Raw genomic sequence first — 19,032 nt, 5'->3', positions numbered from 1 at the left:
ATATTTTAGAATCTGGAAATCAGAGACCTAGAATTTGTTCAAACAGCTTTGAGTTTTTAGTCAAAAAGAATGTGGTATTAACCATGTTGCTTGTTTACCTGAGAATTATTCCATAGTCTGAATGCAGTACTAGTGTTTTCTGAAATAACATTCCTATAAGTGGGAACCATAGTGGGAAGCGGAAAAAGGCTTTTGATCCCTCATAACATGTACTAATCAGTTAAGAAGGAAAGGAATGGAACAAGGAAATGATGGAACAAATGGACAGTACCTTCACCATCTGTTCCTTTAACTTTTAGCCATCTAGGGAAAATACACTCTTTTTTCCCCAAAGTTTTTACTGAAGGGCAATATATACCCATAATAGTATATAAATCTTAAATGTGCTTATTTTAATTTATCACAAAGTCAACACATCACCCACCTCAAGAAACAGAATTGCCACATCCCAGAAACCCGCCCTGTTTCCTTTATATCATGTTTCCCCAAAAATGAGACCTAGCCAGACCATCAGCTCTAATGCATCTTTTGGAGCAAAAATTAATATTAAGACCCGGTATTCTATTACATTAAATCATCATATCATATCATATTGAAGACCCAGTCTTATTTTAATATATTAATTTTTGCTCCAAAAGACACATAAGAGCTGATGGTTCTGCTAGGTCTTCTTTTCGGGGAAACACGGTAGTCACTACTTCCACCATCCTCCTCAAATGTAATCTCTATGGTAACTTCTAAAATCATAGATTAGTTTTGCCTCTTTGAATGTTATTCAAATAGAATCATATAACGTATTTTGTATATAGTTTCATTTAAAATAATGTTTGTGAGGTTCATCTCTTATCTGTAGCAGTAGTTTGTTCATTTTCATTACTGTGCAGTGTTAGATTGTATGAACATGCCATGATTTTCCAGCTTTTGGCAATTACAAATAGTAATGCTATGAATATTCTTGTATATGACTCTGGTTTACGTACGTTCACATTTCTGTTAATGGTAGAATTTCTGGATTATTGAATATGCCTAAGTTCAGTTTTGGTAGGTGCTGACAGTTTTCTAAAGTGATTGTACCAATTTATACCCTCTTCAGCAATATACGTATGAGAGTCATTGTTCTTCCAAATTCTTACTAAGATTGATACTACAATTTTTTTTTTAATTTTAGCAATTCTGGTGGGTGTATAGATATCTCTGTGATTTTAATTTGCATTTCTCCAATGACTAATGAGGCTGAGACCCTTATCATATGTTTATTGGCCACTTGAATCACTACCTCTTTTTTGAGTCCTTGTTCAAATCTTTTGCCCATTTTTCTATTGATTTGCTGTGTGTCTTTTTCTTGTCAAAGTATAGTTCTTTGTGTATTGTAGATGTAAGTCCTTTGTCCAAAATATGTATTACAAATATTTTCTCCCAGTCTGTGGCTCTCCTTTTGGGGGGAAGAAGACATTATTTAAAAATAATTTTTCCCTGGAAAATTTCAATCATTTACGAAAGTAGAGATTAATACCAGGAGTGCCAAAAAAAAATGTATACACATGACTTGTATTCGTTTTTTGTTATCGTTATATATTATTACAATTTTAAAACAGTTTTTTCCTTTCTGAAAATGCGTATACACTTTTTTAGCACCCTCTGTATAATGAATCTTGAGGTACCCAATTACAGTAATTATCAACTCATGGCCAATCATGTTTCAGCTATAGCCCCACTAAAAATCACCTTCTTTCATCACACTAATCTGTCCTTTAGTTTCCATTTTTAATCCTTTAAGTATTACCTCATTCAACATTTATTTGTTGTTGTTGTTTTCCATATATTGATTGGGTAAATTCAATTGAATTAATAATTAAATCCAGTGAATGTATTTTTATACTTATATTACCTGAGAACTCTGCATATGGCAATTTTGTTGACCACTTACTCTTTCTTGAAATCCCTTTCCTATAGGCCTCTCTGGTACTCTTCTACTTGGTTTCCCCTCTACTTCTCTGATCCTTCATAATTTCCTTTCCTACCTTGTTTCTTCAGAGTTATTGTTCCCCCAGAGTTCTGTTCCAGTTCTCATGTGGGTGATTTTATCACTACTCATGTCCTTGACTGCCACTTACATGCTGATGGCTTCTGAGTCCACATCTCCATTCCAGAACACTCTACTCAATACCAGATCCCTATATAAAGCTATCTGCAGCATTTCATTTGGATGACTCACAAACATCCATGGAAGACTTGTTTATTGTCTTCCCCCCCCGCACAAACCCTACCACCAATCTATTCTCCTATTCTTCCATTAATAATAGAATTTTAGCTACAAATACCCAGCTATCACCTGTGTTGTAGTTAGACGTGACCAATGCAATGTAAGCAAGTGATGCATGCCACTTCCAGGTCTTGACTTAAAACATTGGGTATGCATATTATCACCTTCTCTACTTTCAACCTACTAGATATGGTGGTAATTGATGCAAACTTGAAAGTTAGGTTTGACCAGTACACAGAGCTGCCTTACTAGCTTGGGTCCCTGCATGACCTCGCAGAGGAGAACTACTCAAATACGGAGATCACTAGACTATTCCCAAAAAAAAGAAATAAACTTCTATTTAAGCCATTGCATTTTTGGATCTCTCTGTTATAGCAAATTATCCCTTAACTATTATAGCATCTCAGTTGTACTATATCCAAAGTTTACTAATTACCCATCCACCTAAATATCCTGCGTCTATAGTTCCGGTATGAGTAAAGGCTCCTGCAGTCACCTAGTCATCTTTACTCTCTCGACCCCTACATTCAGGTTTCCTAAGTGCAGTTCATATGACTTCTTAAAAATGACTCAGGATTTCTACTTCTGACCATGATGACATAACTGATACTAGATCAATTCTCTTGTCAAAAATAACTGTAAAACTAAACAAAAATACATAAGGAAATTGTTTTCAGGCAGTGGACAACAGGTAGTCTAAGACTGATCCTTGAAAGAAGGGAAATTAGCAGGGTAATGCCCCATGATTACTCATGGGGCATACTCATAGGGCAATTTCATTCATGATTGTGGTGCAGAAAACTCAAGTCCAAGCAAAGCACAGTGGTCCCACTGAGATTCAGGCATGATGATGCATTTATCTATCACTCATTTTTGTATTGCTGTGTAGTATATCATTGCATGAATATTTATGTATTCATTTGGTTGCTGAAAGACATTTGTTTCCAGTTTTTGCTATTATGAATAAAGCTGCTTTGGGTATCATTGTACATGTGTTTCAGTGGACATAAATACTTATTTATGTTGAGTATATAACAAGGGATAGAACTGCTGTATCATAAAATCTATATATATTCACCTTTAGCAGAGATTGCCAAAGTCTTTTCCAAACTAGTAGAACCAATATACACTCTGACCAGCAGTGGATAAGAGTCCCCATCTGCATTGCTCTATATCAAGATCCAAGACTCGATATTGTCAGTGCTTTTAATATTAACCATTTTGTGGAATGTAGTGGTATTTCATTATGGTTTTAATTTAATTTTTATCTCTGATGAATAATGATACTTTGATATCAGGTAGCGTAATATCTCCAACTTTGTTCTTTATGAAGATTGTTTTGGATATTCAGGGTCTTTTATGGTTCCGTATAAATTTTAGGAGTATTTGTTCTTGTTCTGTGAAAATGCCATCGGTATTTTGATAGAGATTGCATTGAATCTATAGATTGCTTTGTGTAGTATGTTAATGATGTTAATTCTTATCCATGAGCACAATATATGCTTCCATTTACTTGTATCTTCTTCAATTTCCTTCTTCAATGTATTACAATTTTCCAAGTACAGGTCTTTTACCTCCTTGGTATTTTAAATTTATTCCTAGGTATTTTTTGATGCAATTTTAAATGGGATTGTTTTCTTAATTTTTCTTTCTGACAGTTCATTATTGGTGCATAAAAATGCAACTGATTTCTGAATATTAATTTTGTACCCTGCTACTTTACAGAATTGATTTATCAGTTCTAATAGGTTTTTTGGTGGCCTGTTTAGGGTTCTCTACATATAGTATTGTGTCATCTGCAAATAATGACAGTTTAACTTCTTTGTTTCCAATTTGGATGCCTTTTATTTCTTTTTCTTGTCTGCTTGTTGTGGCTAGGACTTAATACCTAAACGGTGAAAGTAGGCATTCCTGTCTTTTAGATTTTAGTTTTTCCCCACTGAGTATGATATTAGCTGTAGGTTTGTCGTACATGGCCTTTACTATATTGAGGTATGTTTCCTCTATTCCCACTTTGCTTTAAGTTTTTATCATAAATGGATGCTGGATTTTGTCAAATATTTTTTCTGCTTCTATTGACACGATAGTATGATTTTTATCTTTCATTTAGTTTATGTCGTGTATCACATTATTTGATTTGTGGTTATTGGACCCACCTTGATCTCAGGAGTAAATCCCACTTGATCTTGAGGTATAATCTTTTTAATATACAAAGTCAGACAATTAAGTTTGCAAACTCATCCTAGAAAAAGTGCTACATACCTCATTGCTGAATATCACTACGGTCACCTTCGAAGTACTCCCCTTGGGAAGCTATGCACTGATGCCAGAGCCTAGTCCACCCCTTCAAAGCAATTTTGGAACTCTTTTGCTGGAATGGCCACCAGAGCTGTCGTTGTATTACCCTGGATGTCCTGAATGTCATCAAAATGTCTTCTTTTCAATATATCCTTTATCTTTGGGTAAAGAAAGAAGTCATTGGGGACCAGATCAGGTGAGTAGGGAGGGTGTTCCTACATAGTTACTTGTGTACTGGCTGAAAACTCCCTCACAGTCAGTGCTGTGTGAGCTGGTGATGCAAGAGCCATGAATTGTTGGCAAAAAGTTCGGGTTGTCTTTTTCACGCAGCCTTTTCAGCACTTCAGAATAGTAAACTTGGTTAACTGTTTGTCCAGTTGGTACAAATTCATAATGAATAATCCCTCTGATACCAAAAAAGTTTAGCAACATTGTTGCAACAAGTTCGCAAAGTTAATTGTCTGACATCATCTATATCACACTGTGTATTCACCAATAGTTTAGTGGTTACCAGAGGGTAAAGGGGGAGGAGGATTGTAGATGAGGTTAAACAGGATCAATTCTTTAATTCTTTTTCAAGTTTACTGGGACATTTTTAATGGTATCTTGTTCCTTTCAAGTCCCTCCTTTAGTTCTGTGAACATTTTAATCATAACTTTTTCTGCATTTGAGAATTCTAATATCTGAGGTACGTTAGAGTATAATTACGATTCTTTTAAAATTTACTCTTGGCCACAAATGTTTGTTTCCTTGTGTATTTGGTAGTTTTGTTTATCTTGATCTGTAGGAATACTATAGTGCCTGGACTTGGGGTATGTTCCCTTCAAAAGAGCTTACATTACTTTGTCAGGTACCCCCCCCCCCCATTATGTTATCAAGCTAGGAACATTTTCAATTAGTATCTAGGCTTGGGGTTTCCAAACTATGAAAGTAGTATAAACTTAAACCCCCATGAGGGCAGCCTTATAATTATGGTTTCTTAAGGAAGCCTTCTAGTTTTATTTTTTCATAAGAACTGCAGCCTGAGACAAACATTTTTTTCTTGGCCCCCTTTGCCAGCAGATAGATTTCTTTCTTAGCCTGTCCTTTCACTAAGGGTGAGGTTTTCAAGTCTCCCAGCTTCCAGGGGTGTCTATTTTGCTCCACCATTTTGCCTAGCCAAAATTTTTGCCCCCTGTTCCTCTGCCTATCAATGAAAACCAAGTATACTATTTGATTCCATTTACATGAAGTTCAAGAACAGGCAAAACTAATCTGTGGATATAGAAATCAGAATAATGATTATCTTTTGGCAATACCGACTGGAAATAGGCAAGATGGAGCATTCTAAGATGTTGGAAATGTTTTAAATATTGACCTACATAGTCTTTTTTACAGGTATATACACAAAAATATATCAGATTTTACACTTAAAATTTGTGCACTTTACTGTCGGTAAGTTACATATTTTTTAAGGCACACAAACAAGATTTCCATTATTGGAAGATATTACTGATTTCTCTTATTTTTTGAGAGATCAGTTATGCACATAAAATAGTTCTGATTGTATTTTATCAAGACTCTCTCTGTTTTTGCAATAGGTTTTTTCAGATTATCCAGTTTACCATAATGTTTAATGTGTAAGTCGCATGCTACTCTTCTAATTCTGATGCTGATTTTGGAGACTTTAGTAAAGTATTGAAGTATTGCTTAAATAGTCCAGTTGGACTTTTCTTTAAGTTCAGGCTTTGTATCTGCTGTGCTGTGGAGAAATAAGGTAAAGTGTGTGAATTCCCCACTAAAGGGCAGTGATTACTGTGATTTCCCAGATGTAATCAGTTAAATTGAGGTCATACTGGATTTAAGGTGGGTCCTTCTTATGACTGGTGTGCTCATAATAAGAGACAGAAGAGAGAACATTGCTGTCAGCTGAGTAGTGTCCTCCCACAACTCATGTGTTGAAGCCCTAACCCCAATGTGATGGTATTAATATTGGGAAATAGTGCCTTTAGGAGGGTGGGGCCCTCATGGGATTAGTACCCTTACAGGGGGAAGAGACACCGAGCACTCTCCACCATGTGAGGACACAGTGACATGGCTAAGCCAGGAACTCTCACCAGCACCTGACCATGCTGGCACTGATCTCAGACTTCTAGCCTCCAGAATTATGAGAAATTACATTTCTGTTCTTTAAGTCACCCAGTCTACTGTATTTTGTTACGGCAGCCCAAGCTAATACAACACCATGTAATGACAGAGGCAGAGAATGGAGTGACGCAGCTGCAAGTCAAGGGATGCCAATGACTGATGGCCACCAGAAGCTAGGAAAAGGCAGGGAAGGATTCTACACAGAGTCTCAGCGGGAGCATGGCACTGCTGACACCTTATTTTGAATTTAAAGCCTCCAGGGCTATGAGAATAAATTTCTGTTGTTTTAAACCACCTGATTTGTCATTCTTTGTCAGCAGCATAGGAAACTAATGCGAGGGTCATTGTAAGGTTGGTGGAGGAAGGTTGGGAATGGGCAGATGATTCAAGGTCTTTCTTTGCCTTATCTCAAATCAGAAACTGTGGTTAGGAGCCCATGGAACCTGAAGGTTAGTCAGAAATGAAGACATATCCACTCTAAAATTATTATATAAGCCATGGGCGGGAATTCAGTTTTCCAAAGGTCACTTTGTATCGAACATTTTAAGAATCTATCTGTTGTATAAAACAAAGTGTATCTTGGTCTTATTATTCCAAAATTCCTGCCAAAAATTGGGTTGTGATTTTCTTGCCCAAAGTATTTCATTTAACCATCTATGTAGTGAATTGGGAATAGTTGTGAGCCAGGAAGCTCAAAGATTAGAAATCTTACTGAAATGATGAAGTCAAACTAGAGAGTGGAGGAAAAACAGTCCTTTCTATTTTTCATTTTAAAATCAGGGAAGGATTTAAAGCATCAGGCATTGCAGTACCTCTCATGGATATTCACATACTTATAATATTTTTCAGGGATTAGGAGGAGAATGCACATAAAGCCTTTGAAAATGTGTGTGTGAACACCTATGTGAACATATGGCAGGGGAGTGTGATCCTGTTAAACACCTGCTGTGCTTGGCAGGAGCAAAGAGCTAGAATGCCTGCTCGCTTAGTTCTTCCCACCTCCTCAGACGTTGAGTCTTAGCAACGGTGGGAGGATCTGGTGCCTGCTTCCTGAAGCCCATGTAGTAAGAAAATACTACATTCACAGCTGCAGCTTTGTCCAGTATCAAAACATGAGTAGAGAGTATATAGAGAGTATATGTGGCTCTGAAGGTGGAGCCTGGAAAATGTATGGAAGATGTACAGTGCCCTGTAGTCGCTCAGGAGCAATTACCCTGATGTGTTTATAGGGCAGTGTCAGGAGCTGTGGTCTCTGTATTTCAGTGAGACATCACATGCCAACCCAATCCTCCCTCCACAACTGTTTGGCCTCTGCCCTTGATGACCAGCTTTAGAACAAGTGCAGCTTTAGGAACTGAAATGCCTGTGGCCCAAAACCCCCACCCAGAAACTGGGAAGGCTCTTAGGCACATGCTGTTTCTCTCGCACTGGATACTCTTCATCTCACTGCTACTTCATCCATCAGGTCCCAGTTTAAATATCACCTGCGCAGAAAAGATTCACTGATCACCATGTTCTTACATTTTTGTACATTTGTAGTAATCTACTCAATTTTGTTTATCACCATTGTTTTTATTTATCATCACTGTCCTTCTCACCATATCGTATGAGGTTCTTTTTTGTTCACTGTAGTTTTCCTGGAGCCTATAGAATGCCTGACACAGAGTAGAGACAGTTGATAAATGTTATTGACTAATTGGAAGTCCAGTGTCCTCCTACCTGAAAAATTGCTGTGCTTTATAGTTCATTCTCAAAAAAAAAAAAAAAAAAAAAAAAAGAGGGATATGGTGAAGAAGTCCTTAAAAGTTTTCCACAGATCTCTCATTTTCAAGAGCTCCTTCCCATTAAAAAATGAGAGAGAAGGAGGGAAGGAGAGAGGCGGGGAAACAATTCCCTGGAAAATGAGCAAAGGATACAAAGACACAATTCACAGAAGAAATTCAATTAACCAATAAATATACTCATTTAGATGCTCATTTAGATTAGTAATCATAAAATGAAAATTAAAAACAGTATTTTATACTGTCAGAGACACAAAAATGTATACGATTGATAATGTTCATTGTTAGCAAGGACTTAGGGAATAGGGTGCTCTCATACACTATTGGCGTCGAAACTGTGCAACCTGTATGGAGGGCATTGGTAGTACTTCCAAAATTAAACCGTGTTTATATTTATTATTTAATAGGGAAAAATTAGAAACTGCTAATGTCATCCAATAGGGAAATTGTTAAATTTTAGTACATTCTTGCTATGGAGTCCCTTGCCCATAGATATTAACATCAATGAAAATCTATGTAAAAAATTTTTAAAAGGGGATTGAAAAACAATATGTATAATCTGATCCCAATTAAGTAGAAGTATATAAAAGTATATTCTCCAAAGAAAAATGTCTCAAAGGATTCACACCAACTATTTATAATTATAATATTGACACCAACTAGTTGATGAAAATACTTTGAGGCCTTTACTCCTGAGGAAGTGAGAATGGGGGGTTTACTTTTTATAATGACCATATACTGCTATTTTAAAAAGAACTTTATTGAAGTATGATTGACATAAACTTCACATATTTAATGTCATTTGTTTTGACATTGTATACATCTGTGAAACCATCACCACAATCAAGATAATTTCCATCACCCCCCAAAGTTCCCTTTTGTCTCTCTGCAATCCCCCCGTCCCCTAGCAACCATTTATCTACTTTCTGTAACTATAGGTTAATTTACATTTTATAGAATACCATATAAGTGAAGTCATACAGTGTGTACTTTTTTTCTGGCTTCTTTCACGCAGCATTATTTTGAGATTCATCCATGTTGTTGATGTATCAATAGCTTGGTCTTTTTAATTGCTGCATAGTATTCCACAGTATGGATCTATCACAATTGATTTATCTTTTCACCTGTTGATGGACACTTGGGTTTCCAGTTCTTGGTTATTACAAATAAAAATGCTATGAACATTCATGTCCAAGTCTTTATAAGGACATATGCTTTTTCTCCTCTTGGGCAAGTAGCTAGCATTGTAATGGCATGAGATAGGTGTATATTTAGCATTTTAAGAAATTGCCAAAATGTTTTCAAAGTGGTTGTACCATTTTACATTTCCACCAGAGATGGGAGTATGAGATTGAGGCACTTAATGAGTGGGCTCTTCACCATCATGAGGTGAAATAATGACAGCAGAGACAGTCCTTTTTGGTCACAGATTCTTCTGAGAATCTGATTGAGGTCATGGTCCACATGGAGTGTAGGAACACACACAACACACACACGCCAGGTAGGAATCATCCACACTGGAAATGGCAGTGGTCCGAATAAAAGCTGTGACACTTAGAATGGAAAGCAGAGGACTGGAGTCTGAACATATTGAAAAGTTACAATTGTTGGGTCCTGGTAAGAGGGAGAGAGATGATGATGCCCAGGTTTTACCGACTAGGTAATGGTGGTGACAACAGAGCGCAAGAGGAGGTCTGGTGGTTGCTGCCTGTGAGGTGCCTACCGGACACAGGGTGAAGCTGTTCTGAAAGTGGTTGCAAATGTACCTTTTCTGGGTGGAGATACAGGCTTCCGGCGCAACAACATGTAGGTGTCGGTGAATTATCAGGCGCGGCAGTAATCACCAGGTGTAGTCAATAAATTTCTGTCTTCCAGATGAATCACTAGTGCACCTCACGAAAACACCTCATTCGCCGTCTCCCTCTACAACGCCCCTCCCAGAATTGGCGCAATTGCGTAATCGCTGACAAAACTCCGCCCGGCCCAGCCGTGCGCATGCGTAGCACCTAGCTGCGGCCGCTCCCTACTCTGGTCGTCTGTACTCGTTTGCTCCCAGCGGCCCCGCCCAGGCGGCTGCCCGTGACCTGCCTGGGCGCAGGGAACGGAAAGCCGGAAGGGGCAAGACGAGTTCAGTAGCCATGGGGCTGTTTGGGAAAACCCAGGAGAAGCCGCCCAAAGAGATGGTAAGAGCTACGGCGGCGGCAAACGGTGGATTTGCGTGGGGCGTAGTGGAGTTGGTAAAGCGCCTGGACACGTCCCCTCCCACCCCACCTCCCTAGCTGGCCAGGTACCGCGGGCCCCCATTTCCGGGGCCTCCCACTCGACCGAGGGGCCGGAGGAAGAGTCTCTAAGGAGACAGCTATGGCGAAAGAGAGCCGTGGTACCTCAGCACTCCGTAAGGGAGCCGAGGGCTGGAGTAAGAGTTCCTCAGCCTCGGCCCAAGGTGCGGAAGCAGCAACGTGGTCCCGGCCCCTGGAAACCCCTCCGCGCGTTGGTATGTCCCGCCCGGAACCTTTCCCTGGCGCAGGACCCGCCCCCTTGCGCCCGCCTTCGGACTACCGGCGGGCTTGGCCCCCTGCCGGAACGTTTGTCCCCGTCTCCGTGGCGGGGAGATCCCGGCTCCGGCCGCCCCTTCCCCAACCATCCTGCTGTATTGAGAGGGAGGCCCTGTTTCATCTCTCCCCTGCCCTGCGGACTTATGTTGACCCCAGATACATTAATTATAGCAGGACCCGACTCGGAAGAATGGTACCGAAGATAACCTGGCTTCGAATTCTGATCCGCCTGTTAACTGAGATAATATGTAGAGGTTAAGAGTGCCCTGCAGACTCAGTCTACTGAGTTTGAATTCTAGTTTTCCACGTATCAGCCTTATGATCTAGGGAAAGTTCATTGCTCTGTGCCCTAGTCTGTCGAGTAGGAATGATAACAGTATCACTTCAGAGTCACTGGGATGGAAGGATGTCAAGTTTTAGTTGGCCGTGCTAGTTAGGGTTAATTCTTTATGAACCTTACAACTTTGCTATCCAAGTGCAGACCAACAGCATCAGCGTCACCTGGGAGCTTGTTAGAAAACTCAGGCCTTACCCAAGACCTGATGAGTCATAATTTGAATTTTGACAGGATTCCTAAAATCCTTTATTTGATAAGTAATCTCACCTATTCAACTCTGGCAGGCATATTTTTAAAATTAATGTCATGCATCATGAAGTGGCTGGTATATAATGTGTGTTAATTTTGATTATCTTTGCTAATCACAGGTCGTAGAACAGTAGGTAATAAATATTAGTTCCCTCAGGCAACTTATGGTTTTACTCCCTGGTAAAATTGTGGAGCTTAAATGAGGTAAGAGTGTGTGACATTACTTTGCAAATGTAGAGCATAATATAAATGCATGTTTTGTGGCATGTGTGTACTCTAAGATGCTTGTTATCATAGAAGTGTGTTTTTGATGTTAGGGAATGATTAGTACCTTTAGTGTTTGTCTTAAGCTTTGCCATTCATAAAGTCAGGTAAGATTCTGGGAAAATGGTCTCATTACTATTTAAACTGTACTATATGTATTACTTGTATAACACTTAGAGTATTTTTAAATGATATATATAGTTGTGAAGAACATGATGAGGAAACCTACCTGGGAAAGTAAATTAATACCAGAAAATTGCAAGGTGGTTGCATGAGATTGTTTTTTAAAATATGCCTGCCAGAGGGATATTATAAAGATGAAATAGACAGTCAAGGAACTTATCACCTGGCAAGTAAGATAAGCATTTCAAGAACAAGTCTGTATTGGGTACTACATAGATAGTTGTAGGAATTCAGAGGTTGGAGTGATCACCCCAGACTGGGTAATCAGAAATTGTTTAACCCTCCACTATCATGTTTTCCATACACCTCTTGTCTGTGAATTGGTTCTTGACTATTTAGTAGGATTTTTAGTAAATATTAGATTATTGACTTCAACTAGTACCAAAACTTTCTTCAAGTTCCCCTTCACAGTACTACAAGCTTCCCATTCAGTTCTGTTCGTATTTGTCAGAAAAGTGTCTGTGCTTGCTTTAGGTTCAGCTTCTACCAAGCTCTCTTTATACCTTGTGATTTATGACCAAGGAAAGTATTTTCTCATTTGCTGCAATTATTTAGCATTGAGTTTGTAATTCCGGAAAGTGCCAGTAAAGCAGGAATGAGAAATACTTTTTTCTCTGTATTGTTGTTTTGGGAGCCATATATGAATAAGACAAGTAATGTCTGGCATTTTAGTTTTAGTTAGCTTTTTTGTTGTTGTTGTTAAGCAGGAGAAAGAGAAAATTTTAATGTCCAATTTTGTAAAAGCAGCAAAGTAAAAGGAAATTAAAACAAAATGAGCTGATGTTAGCAGAAAGAGAAGAAAAATTAGAGAAAGAAGGAGAAAATTGACTAAATGCTGTAGTCTGAGTTAGGGTAAATCTATATTATGCTTTCCGCAGGAGGCTGGAAGATGAGAGCATGTGGGTCCTGGTCCCAGCACAAGATAAGCAGGGGCCAGGTGCAGCCATGCCACAGCAGCATGATTGTCATTTAGGCCATAAGTCAGGTAACAAGTGAGGTCAGGCAAGTAAGATGTTTTCTGGGTGGTGGTCCCAGAACTCTGGTATAGAATGCAGCACAGAGTAGGTGCTAAATAAATACGGAGTGGTGAATGAGTTTCAGTAAGATTAAGTAAGGCTTAAAGTCAAACAGTCCTAAAATGAGCAGTGTTTCAAGGGATACTCCAGGGAAACATTAACTATGGAAGAAGGCTTACAGACTAAAGTCTTTGCTCCCAGGCATCTCAGACACTTTGATGAAGACATCTTAGTGATGTAACTTGTTCTGTCTTAAAGTGTCCAAGTCAAGACTAGATTGGGCCTACTGAGGATGAGGATGCGAGCCTTGTAATCCATTTAGAAACAAGGAGATTCTACTAGAAACAGATTCTTCTCTTGGACTTGAGGTTATGTTGGAAAGTTGTGCTAGTCTCACATGGGGACTTCCCTGATTTAGCCCTTGAGTAGTCACTTTCCATGGCATCGAATTCTGAAATCATATGATTAATTTATAGCTTAGACTGGGTCATGACTCATGGTTGTGGGGTGCTATCAGAAAAGGGACTACAATGAGAAGGAATATTCATAACAACAAACATTTATTGAGATATTTTAGTGTGCATTGGGTTGGACACCAGGTTTATAAAAATAAGGCACTGGATGACAGCATTGTAGAATACCAAGTTTACTGGGGGACGCTGACGTGAACAAATACTTATAGCGTAGGGTAAATAACAGCAATGATGTAAGTATGTACAACATCTGTGATGTCACAGTAGAGCGAGTGATTAATTGTTCACAGTGGGGAGGGGGACCTGGTCAGGGAGGGTGTCTGGGTCTTGTCACAAGAGGCATTAATTAGCCAGGTGGATGGATTGGTATTGGATTCATAAATAAATGCTTTTTGTTACCATTTATTTGGTTACAAATATCTTCTCCAAATTTGTGACTTTCCTTTCTTTTAATGGTGTCTTATGATGAATAAATTTATATCTTCTTTGATCTATTTCCTCAATGTTTTGTAGTTTTTCATATATACACACACATGTGTGTGTATATATATATTTTTTATATTTCTACCCTAGTGTTTTATTTATTTATTTTTTTGGTGCTATTCTAAATGCTTTTTTAAATTTCAGATTCCACGTGTTTGTTACTGTTATATTGGGAAGTAGTTAACTTTTGTATATTAAGCTTCTATCTTAAGACCTTGCTATACTTGCTTATTAGTCCCAGGAGATTGTTTTCATTGATTCTTTGAGATACATATTTTTTTCATTCAATTTGCTAACATTTTGTTGAGAATTTTTGCATCTGTGTTCATGAGAGATATTGATACGTAATTTTCCTTCTTTTAACGTCTGTCTGGTTTTGGTATTAGAATAATGCTGGACTCTAGAATGAGTTAAGTATTCTCTCTTATATTTTCTCAAAGCTCTTGTAGAGAAATGTTATTTCTTCCTTAAATGTTTGGTAGAATTCACCAGTGAAACCATCTGGGCCTGGTACTTTTTTTATTGCAAGGTTGTTAATTACTGATTCAATTGCTTTAACATAGGCCTATTCAGATAATCTGTTTCTCCTTGTGTGAGTTTTAATAGTCTTCCAAGTAACTGATCCATTTTATCTACATTACCAAATTTGTGAGCATAGAGTTGGTCATAGTATTTCTTCATTGTCTTCTTACTCTTTGAACTCAGTAGTGATGACCCCTCTTGCATTTCTGATATTGGTAATACTTGGGGATTTTCCAGCTTTTTGTTACTGATTTCTAGTTTAATCCCATTGTGGTCTCAGAACATACTTTGTATGATTTCTATTCTTATAAATTTGTTACGGTGTGTGAATGACCTAGAAAGTGGTCTATCTTGAGGAGTGTTCCATGTGATCTTGAGAAGTATACACATTCTGCTGTTACTGAACAGTATTCTATAAATGTCAGTTAGATCTAGTTGATTGATAGTACTGTTCAAGTCAGCTGTGTCCTTACTGATTTTTTGCCTATTCCATCTATCGATTACCTAAAGAGAGGTGTTGAAGTCTCCATCTATAACAGTGGATTCATCCATTTGCCATTTCAGTTTTATCATTTTTTGCCTCATATATTTGGATGCTCTGTTATTAGGTATTTGCACATTAAGAATTGTCTTTTTGTTGAATTGTGTATCATAATGTAATGTTCCCCCTTAGCTCTTATAAATTTTTTTGTTCTGAAGTCTGCTTTTTCTTAATACAGCTACCTTTTCCTCCCTCCATTTCTTTTTCCTTCCTCCCTCCCTTCCGTCCTTCCTTTCTTGAAATTCACTTAACATAAAATGAACCATTTTACTCTGAACAATTCAATGGCATGTGGTACATTCATAACATTGTGCAGCCACTACCTCTTTCTAGTTCCAGAACATTTTCATCACTCCAAAATAAAACCCCATGCACTCTAAGCAGTTACATCCCATTCTCTTTTCCACCCCACCCCCAGCACCTAGCAACTACCAATCTGCTTTCCTATTCTAGATATTTCTTATAAATGGAATCATACAATATGCATTTTATATCTGGCTTCCTTTATTTAGTATAATGTTTTCAAGTTTCATCCATGACGTAGCTTGTAATTCTTCCTTTTTATGACCAAAGAATATTCCATTGTATGTATATATCACAACTCATTATCCATTCATCTGTTGGTGGACATTTGAGTTGTTTCAGTCTTTTGGTTGCTGTGAATAGTGCTACCATGAACATTCATGTACATTTATTTGTTTGAGTACCTATTTTCAATTCTTTTGGGAGTATTCCTGGGAGTAAAATTGTTGGGTCACATTACAATTTTTTTTTTTTTTAATAAGAGTTTAGAGCCAAACTGATGACATAGGCTGGGGAACGAGATCTCAGATGCTCTGGAAAATAACAGCAAAACACCCACATTTAAAACCAAAATTCTCTTGACAATTTTATTAACAATAAATCATTCAACTTTTCTATAGTCTCTGTGAAATTTTTGTTTTAAAGATGAAATTTATTTTAAAAGTCGTCATGTAAACCAATCAGACATGAATAAACTTTTATAATGAACTCTCAAACAAATCTTTTTAATATATTTTTTCTTGGGATGACAATAGCATTACTATGACAGTATTAAGTTTTTTTTTTAATTCAAATAAACTGTTCGAGATTAACGGTTATTAGCAAATCTTGATTTTTTTACTCTGCTAAGGCAAGATAGAAACATGATACTTTAAAACTTTTTAATTTCCTATGAAGTATTTTATAGTAAAAAATTATTTGATACTAAGCGTTTTTATGCTCACTTCTAGAAGTAATCTTTAGTCCCAACTGAACTTGGTACTCCAAGATTTTTTTAAAATTTAATGATAATTACATAATAAATGTAATTTTAATCACTAAGTTCTTCCTCATCACTGCTTTTCTTTATCCTTGGGCAACTTGAATCATCTGACGTAGAGGGATCCCTGAACTGGGTTTCCATATTTTTCATTCTTCAGTTCTGGCTTGCTGCAAAGCTGTGGCCTGATGGCAGCTGTCAAGAGCAGGGCCTTCCTTTTCATCTTCACTTTGTTCTCCTTCTTCAGTTGCTTCTTCCAGTTCAGGAGGTTTTTTTCTTTTTCTCTTTCTTCTTTGGAGATTCACATTCTCCAAGCATATTTTTAGGACAGACATAACTTAAGTGTCACTTCCCCCATATGCATAACACTTAGATTTATCGAAGTAGTTTTGTCTTCAGAGGAACTCAGCCGCTCTTCCATTGTCGATAGCAATGCTTGCTTTTATCACTCCACCAAATAACTGTTTGTTGTGGTACAGTTTTGTGCAGAGTCTTTATCCAAAAAATAAAATAAATGCAACCCCTATACTCTTCCTGGTATCTTTATCTTTCATTATAGTAAACTTTACAACTTTGCCATGCTTGGAAAATACCCGGTATAAATCATTGTTGGTCAGGAAAGGGCAAGTTGGATACGTTCGCTGTGCTTTTATTTGGGGCCAATCCACCACTCATGTCTTCAGGTGGGGCAGGGAGGGCGATCAGAAGAGCTCAAGCCCTCGGCTCAGTAGGGGCTCAGTCCCGACTGTTCCTCACCCCTCACAGCGGCCTTGGCATCACAAGTACTGGGAGGGGTCGGGGCCACAGACGAGTAGCTGGCAGCAGCAATGCCTCTTCTTGGCTCTTTACATACCTTTTTGAGGAACTCCAAAACTATTTTTCACAATGGCTTCACCATTTTGTAGTCCCACCAGCAATGTACAAGTGTTCAGTTATAAAACAAAATTTGGGTTCACCATTTAACTGTTTTGAAGTTTTGGGTGATTGTCCAACAGAGAAGGGAGTGTGGTATCTAAAACAATTTTTAAGATAGAATTTAAACATATTTTTTCCAAACGATGATTTAAAGCAGCTTATGAATCTGGATATTTTTCACAATTTCTTAAAATTTATTAAAAAGTATTGAAATAGGTTATATTTGTACATATTGTAAAATTCAAAAACCAGCAAAGTGTATCCTTATGTAGAGTAAAAAGTAAATCTCCCTTTCGCTCCTGCTCACAAATTATTTAGTTTCCATCCTTGAAAGCAGCCTAATTTCTTGTGTATTCTTCATTGGTATTCTACAATACATGAACATATGAATATCTTTATGCGTTCCTTTTTCCACTTCTTTTCTTCCTCCCCTTCTCTGTTCCTTCCCTCTCTCCTCTCTCCTCTTCCTCTCTTCTTCCCTCATGCTCTCCTTTTAACATATGTAATGTCATACTGTACATGTCCATTACCTTGCTATTTTCACTTATATTTTGAAATTTTATTGTTAGTCCTCATTGTATTGCTTTTTTCTCTTTAGTTAAAACATACTGCCCGTTTATGGAAATTCTCTTTAATATGTTTAACTAGTCTCCTATTGATAATACATTTTGGTAATGTCTAGTCTTTTGCTACTGCAAACGGTGCGACAGTGCATTTTTACAAAACTCATTTCACCTTGTCATCTATTGTTTTAGATTGAATACTTACCACATAAGGAATATGAGCCATTAAATACTATGATAAGCTTTGAAACAACCATTTGTTAATGACTTTTCTTTCAAGCTCTTGGACTCATTTAAGCAATGGGTAACCTTGTATTAAAAGACAGACTATTAAGTAGCTGTAATAATAAATAGATGTAATAAGATGGTTTCTTATTTCTTTGAATTAGAGTTTTCTCAATACTAGGCAGCTAAAACCAAATATGGAAGAAATACATTGCATACTGAGGTTGGTATAAAACACTGTAACAACTAATTTAAACTTTTATCTTTGATGAGGATAGATTATTTCCCTTTATTAATACTAGTAAAAGTGTTGAATCCAAGCCTACATGATAAATGTATATTCACATTCACTTATATTTGTATAGGACTATGTTAGATTTATTTGAAGGATTCTGCTACTAAAAACAAGCTTAAAAACAAAGGCTCTGATTCATTCTGCCTCATTTTAAGGTAAATGGTAAAGCCCTTTAAAGAACAATTTTGGAGTGCCTCAAAAAGATAAACATAGAATTACCTGCCATATGACCCAGCAATTTCACGCCTAGGTATTTACCCAAAAGAATTGAAAATAGGTACTGAAATACTTGTACACGAATGTTCATAGCAGCATTATTCACAGTAACCAAAAAATGGAAACAATCCAGATGTCTTATCAATGGATGAATGAATAAACAAGTTGTGATATATACATACAATGGAATATTATTCAGCCATAAAAAGGACTGAAGTATTGATACATGCTACAACATGGATGAGCCTCAAAAAACAGTATATTAAATGAAAGAAGCCAAACACAAAAGGCCACATATTGTATGATTCCTTTTATATGAAATATCCAAAATAAGCAGATCAAAAGAGATAAAAAAGCCAGTCAGTGGTTGCCAAGAAATGGGGAGAGGGGAACAAGGTAGAGATTATTTGAAGGGCATAGTGCTTTCTTCAGATATGTTGAAAA

At 37.4% G+C, this 19,032-nt stretch overlaps 1 protein-coding gene and 1 pseudogene across 4 annotated transcripts in view; one reads left to right on the top strand and one right to left on the bottom strand.

Moving 5' to 3' along the window:
- The window catches only part of LOC109456769 (charged multivesicular body protein 3), a 71,189-nt gene that overhangs the window by 22,706 nt on the left and 29,451 nt on the right, over nucleotides 1-19,032 (top strand). The window contains exons 1-2 of one of the 4 annotated variants that reach the window (XM_019749205.2): nucleotides 11,018-11,217; nucleotides 11,730-11,814. The exons of 1 other annotated variant lie outside the window; for it this stretch is intronic. Coding sequence is in view for 2 of the 3 variants with exons in the window: in XM_019749201.2 (XP_019604760.1) it covers nucleotides 10,608-10,652 (45 nt within the window). In the remaining variant the exon portion in view is untranslated. Of the gene's footprint in view, nucleotides 1-10,452; nucleotides 10,653-10,975; nucleotides 11,218-11,729; nucleotides 11,815-19,032 lie in introns of those variants that run through there. 2 more of the 4 variants (XM_019749201.2, XM_019749203.2) reach the window with 2 other exon arrangements.
- LOC109456770 (zinc finger CCHC-type and RNA-binding motif-containing protein 1) lies at nucleotides 16,426-17,049 on the bottom strand (annotated as a pseudogene).

The sequence above is a fragment of the Rhinolophus sinicus genome, linkage group LG05 (genome assembly GCF_036562045.2).
Source record: "Rhinolophus sinicus isolate RSC01 linkage group LG05, ASM3656204v1, whole genome shotgun sequence".
NCBI lineage: Eukaryota > Metazoa > Chordata > Mammalia > Chiroptera > Rhinolophidae > Rhinolophus > Rhinolophus sinicus.
This window is presented reverse-complemented; position numbering and strand designations above follow the sequence as displayed.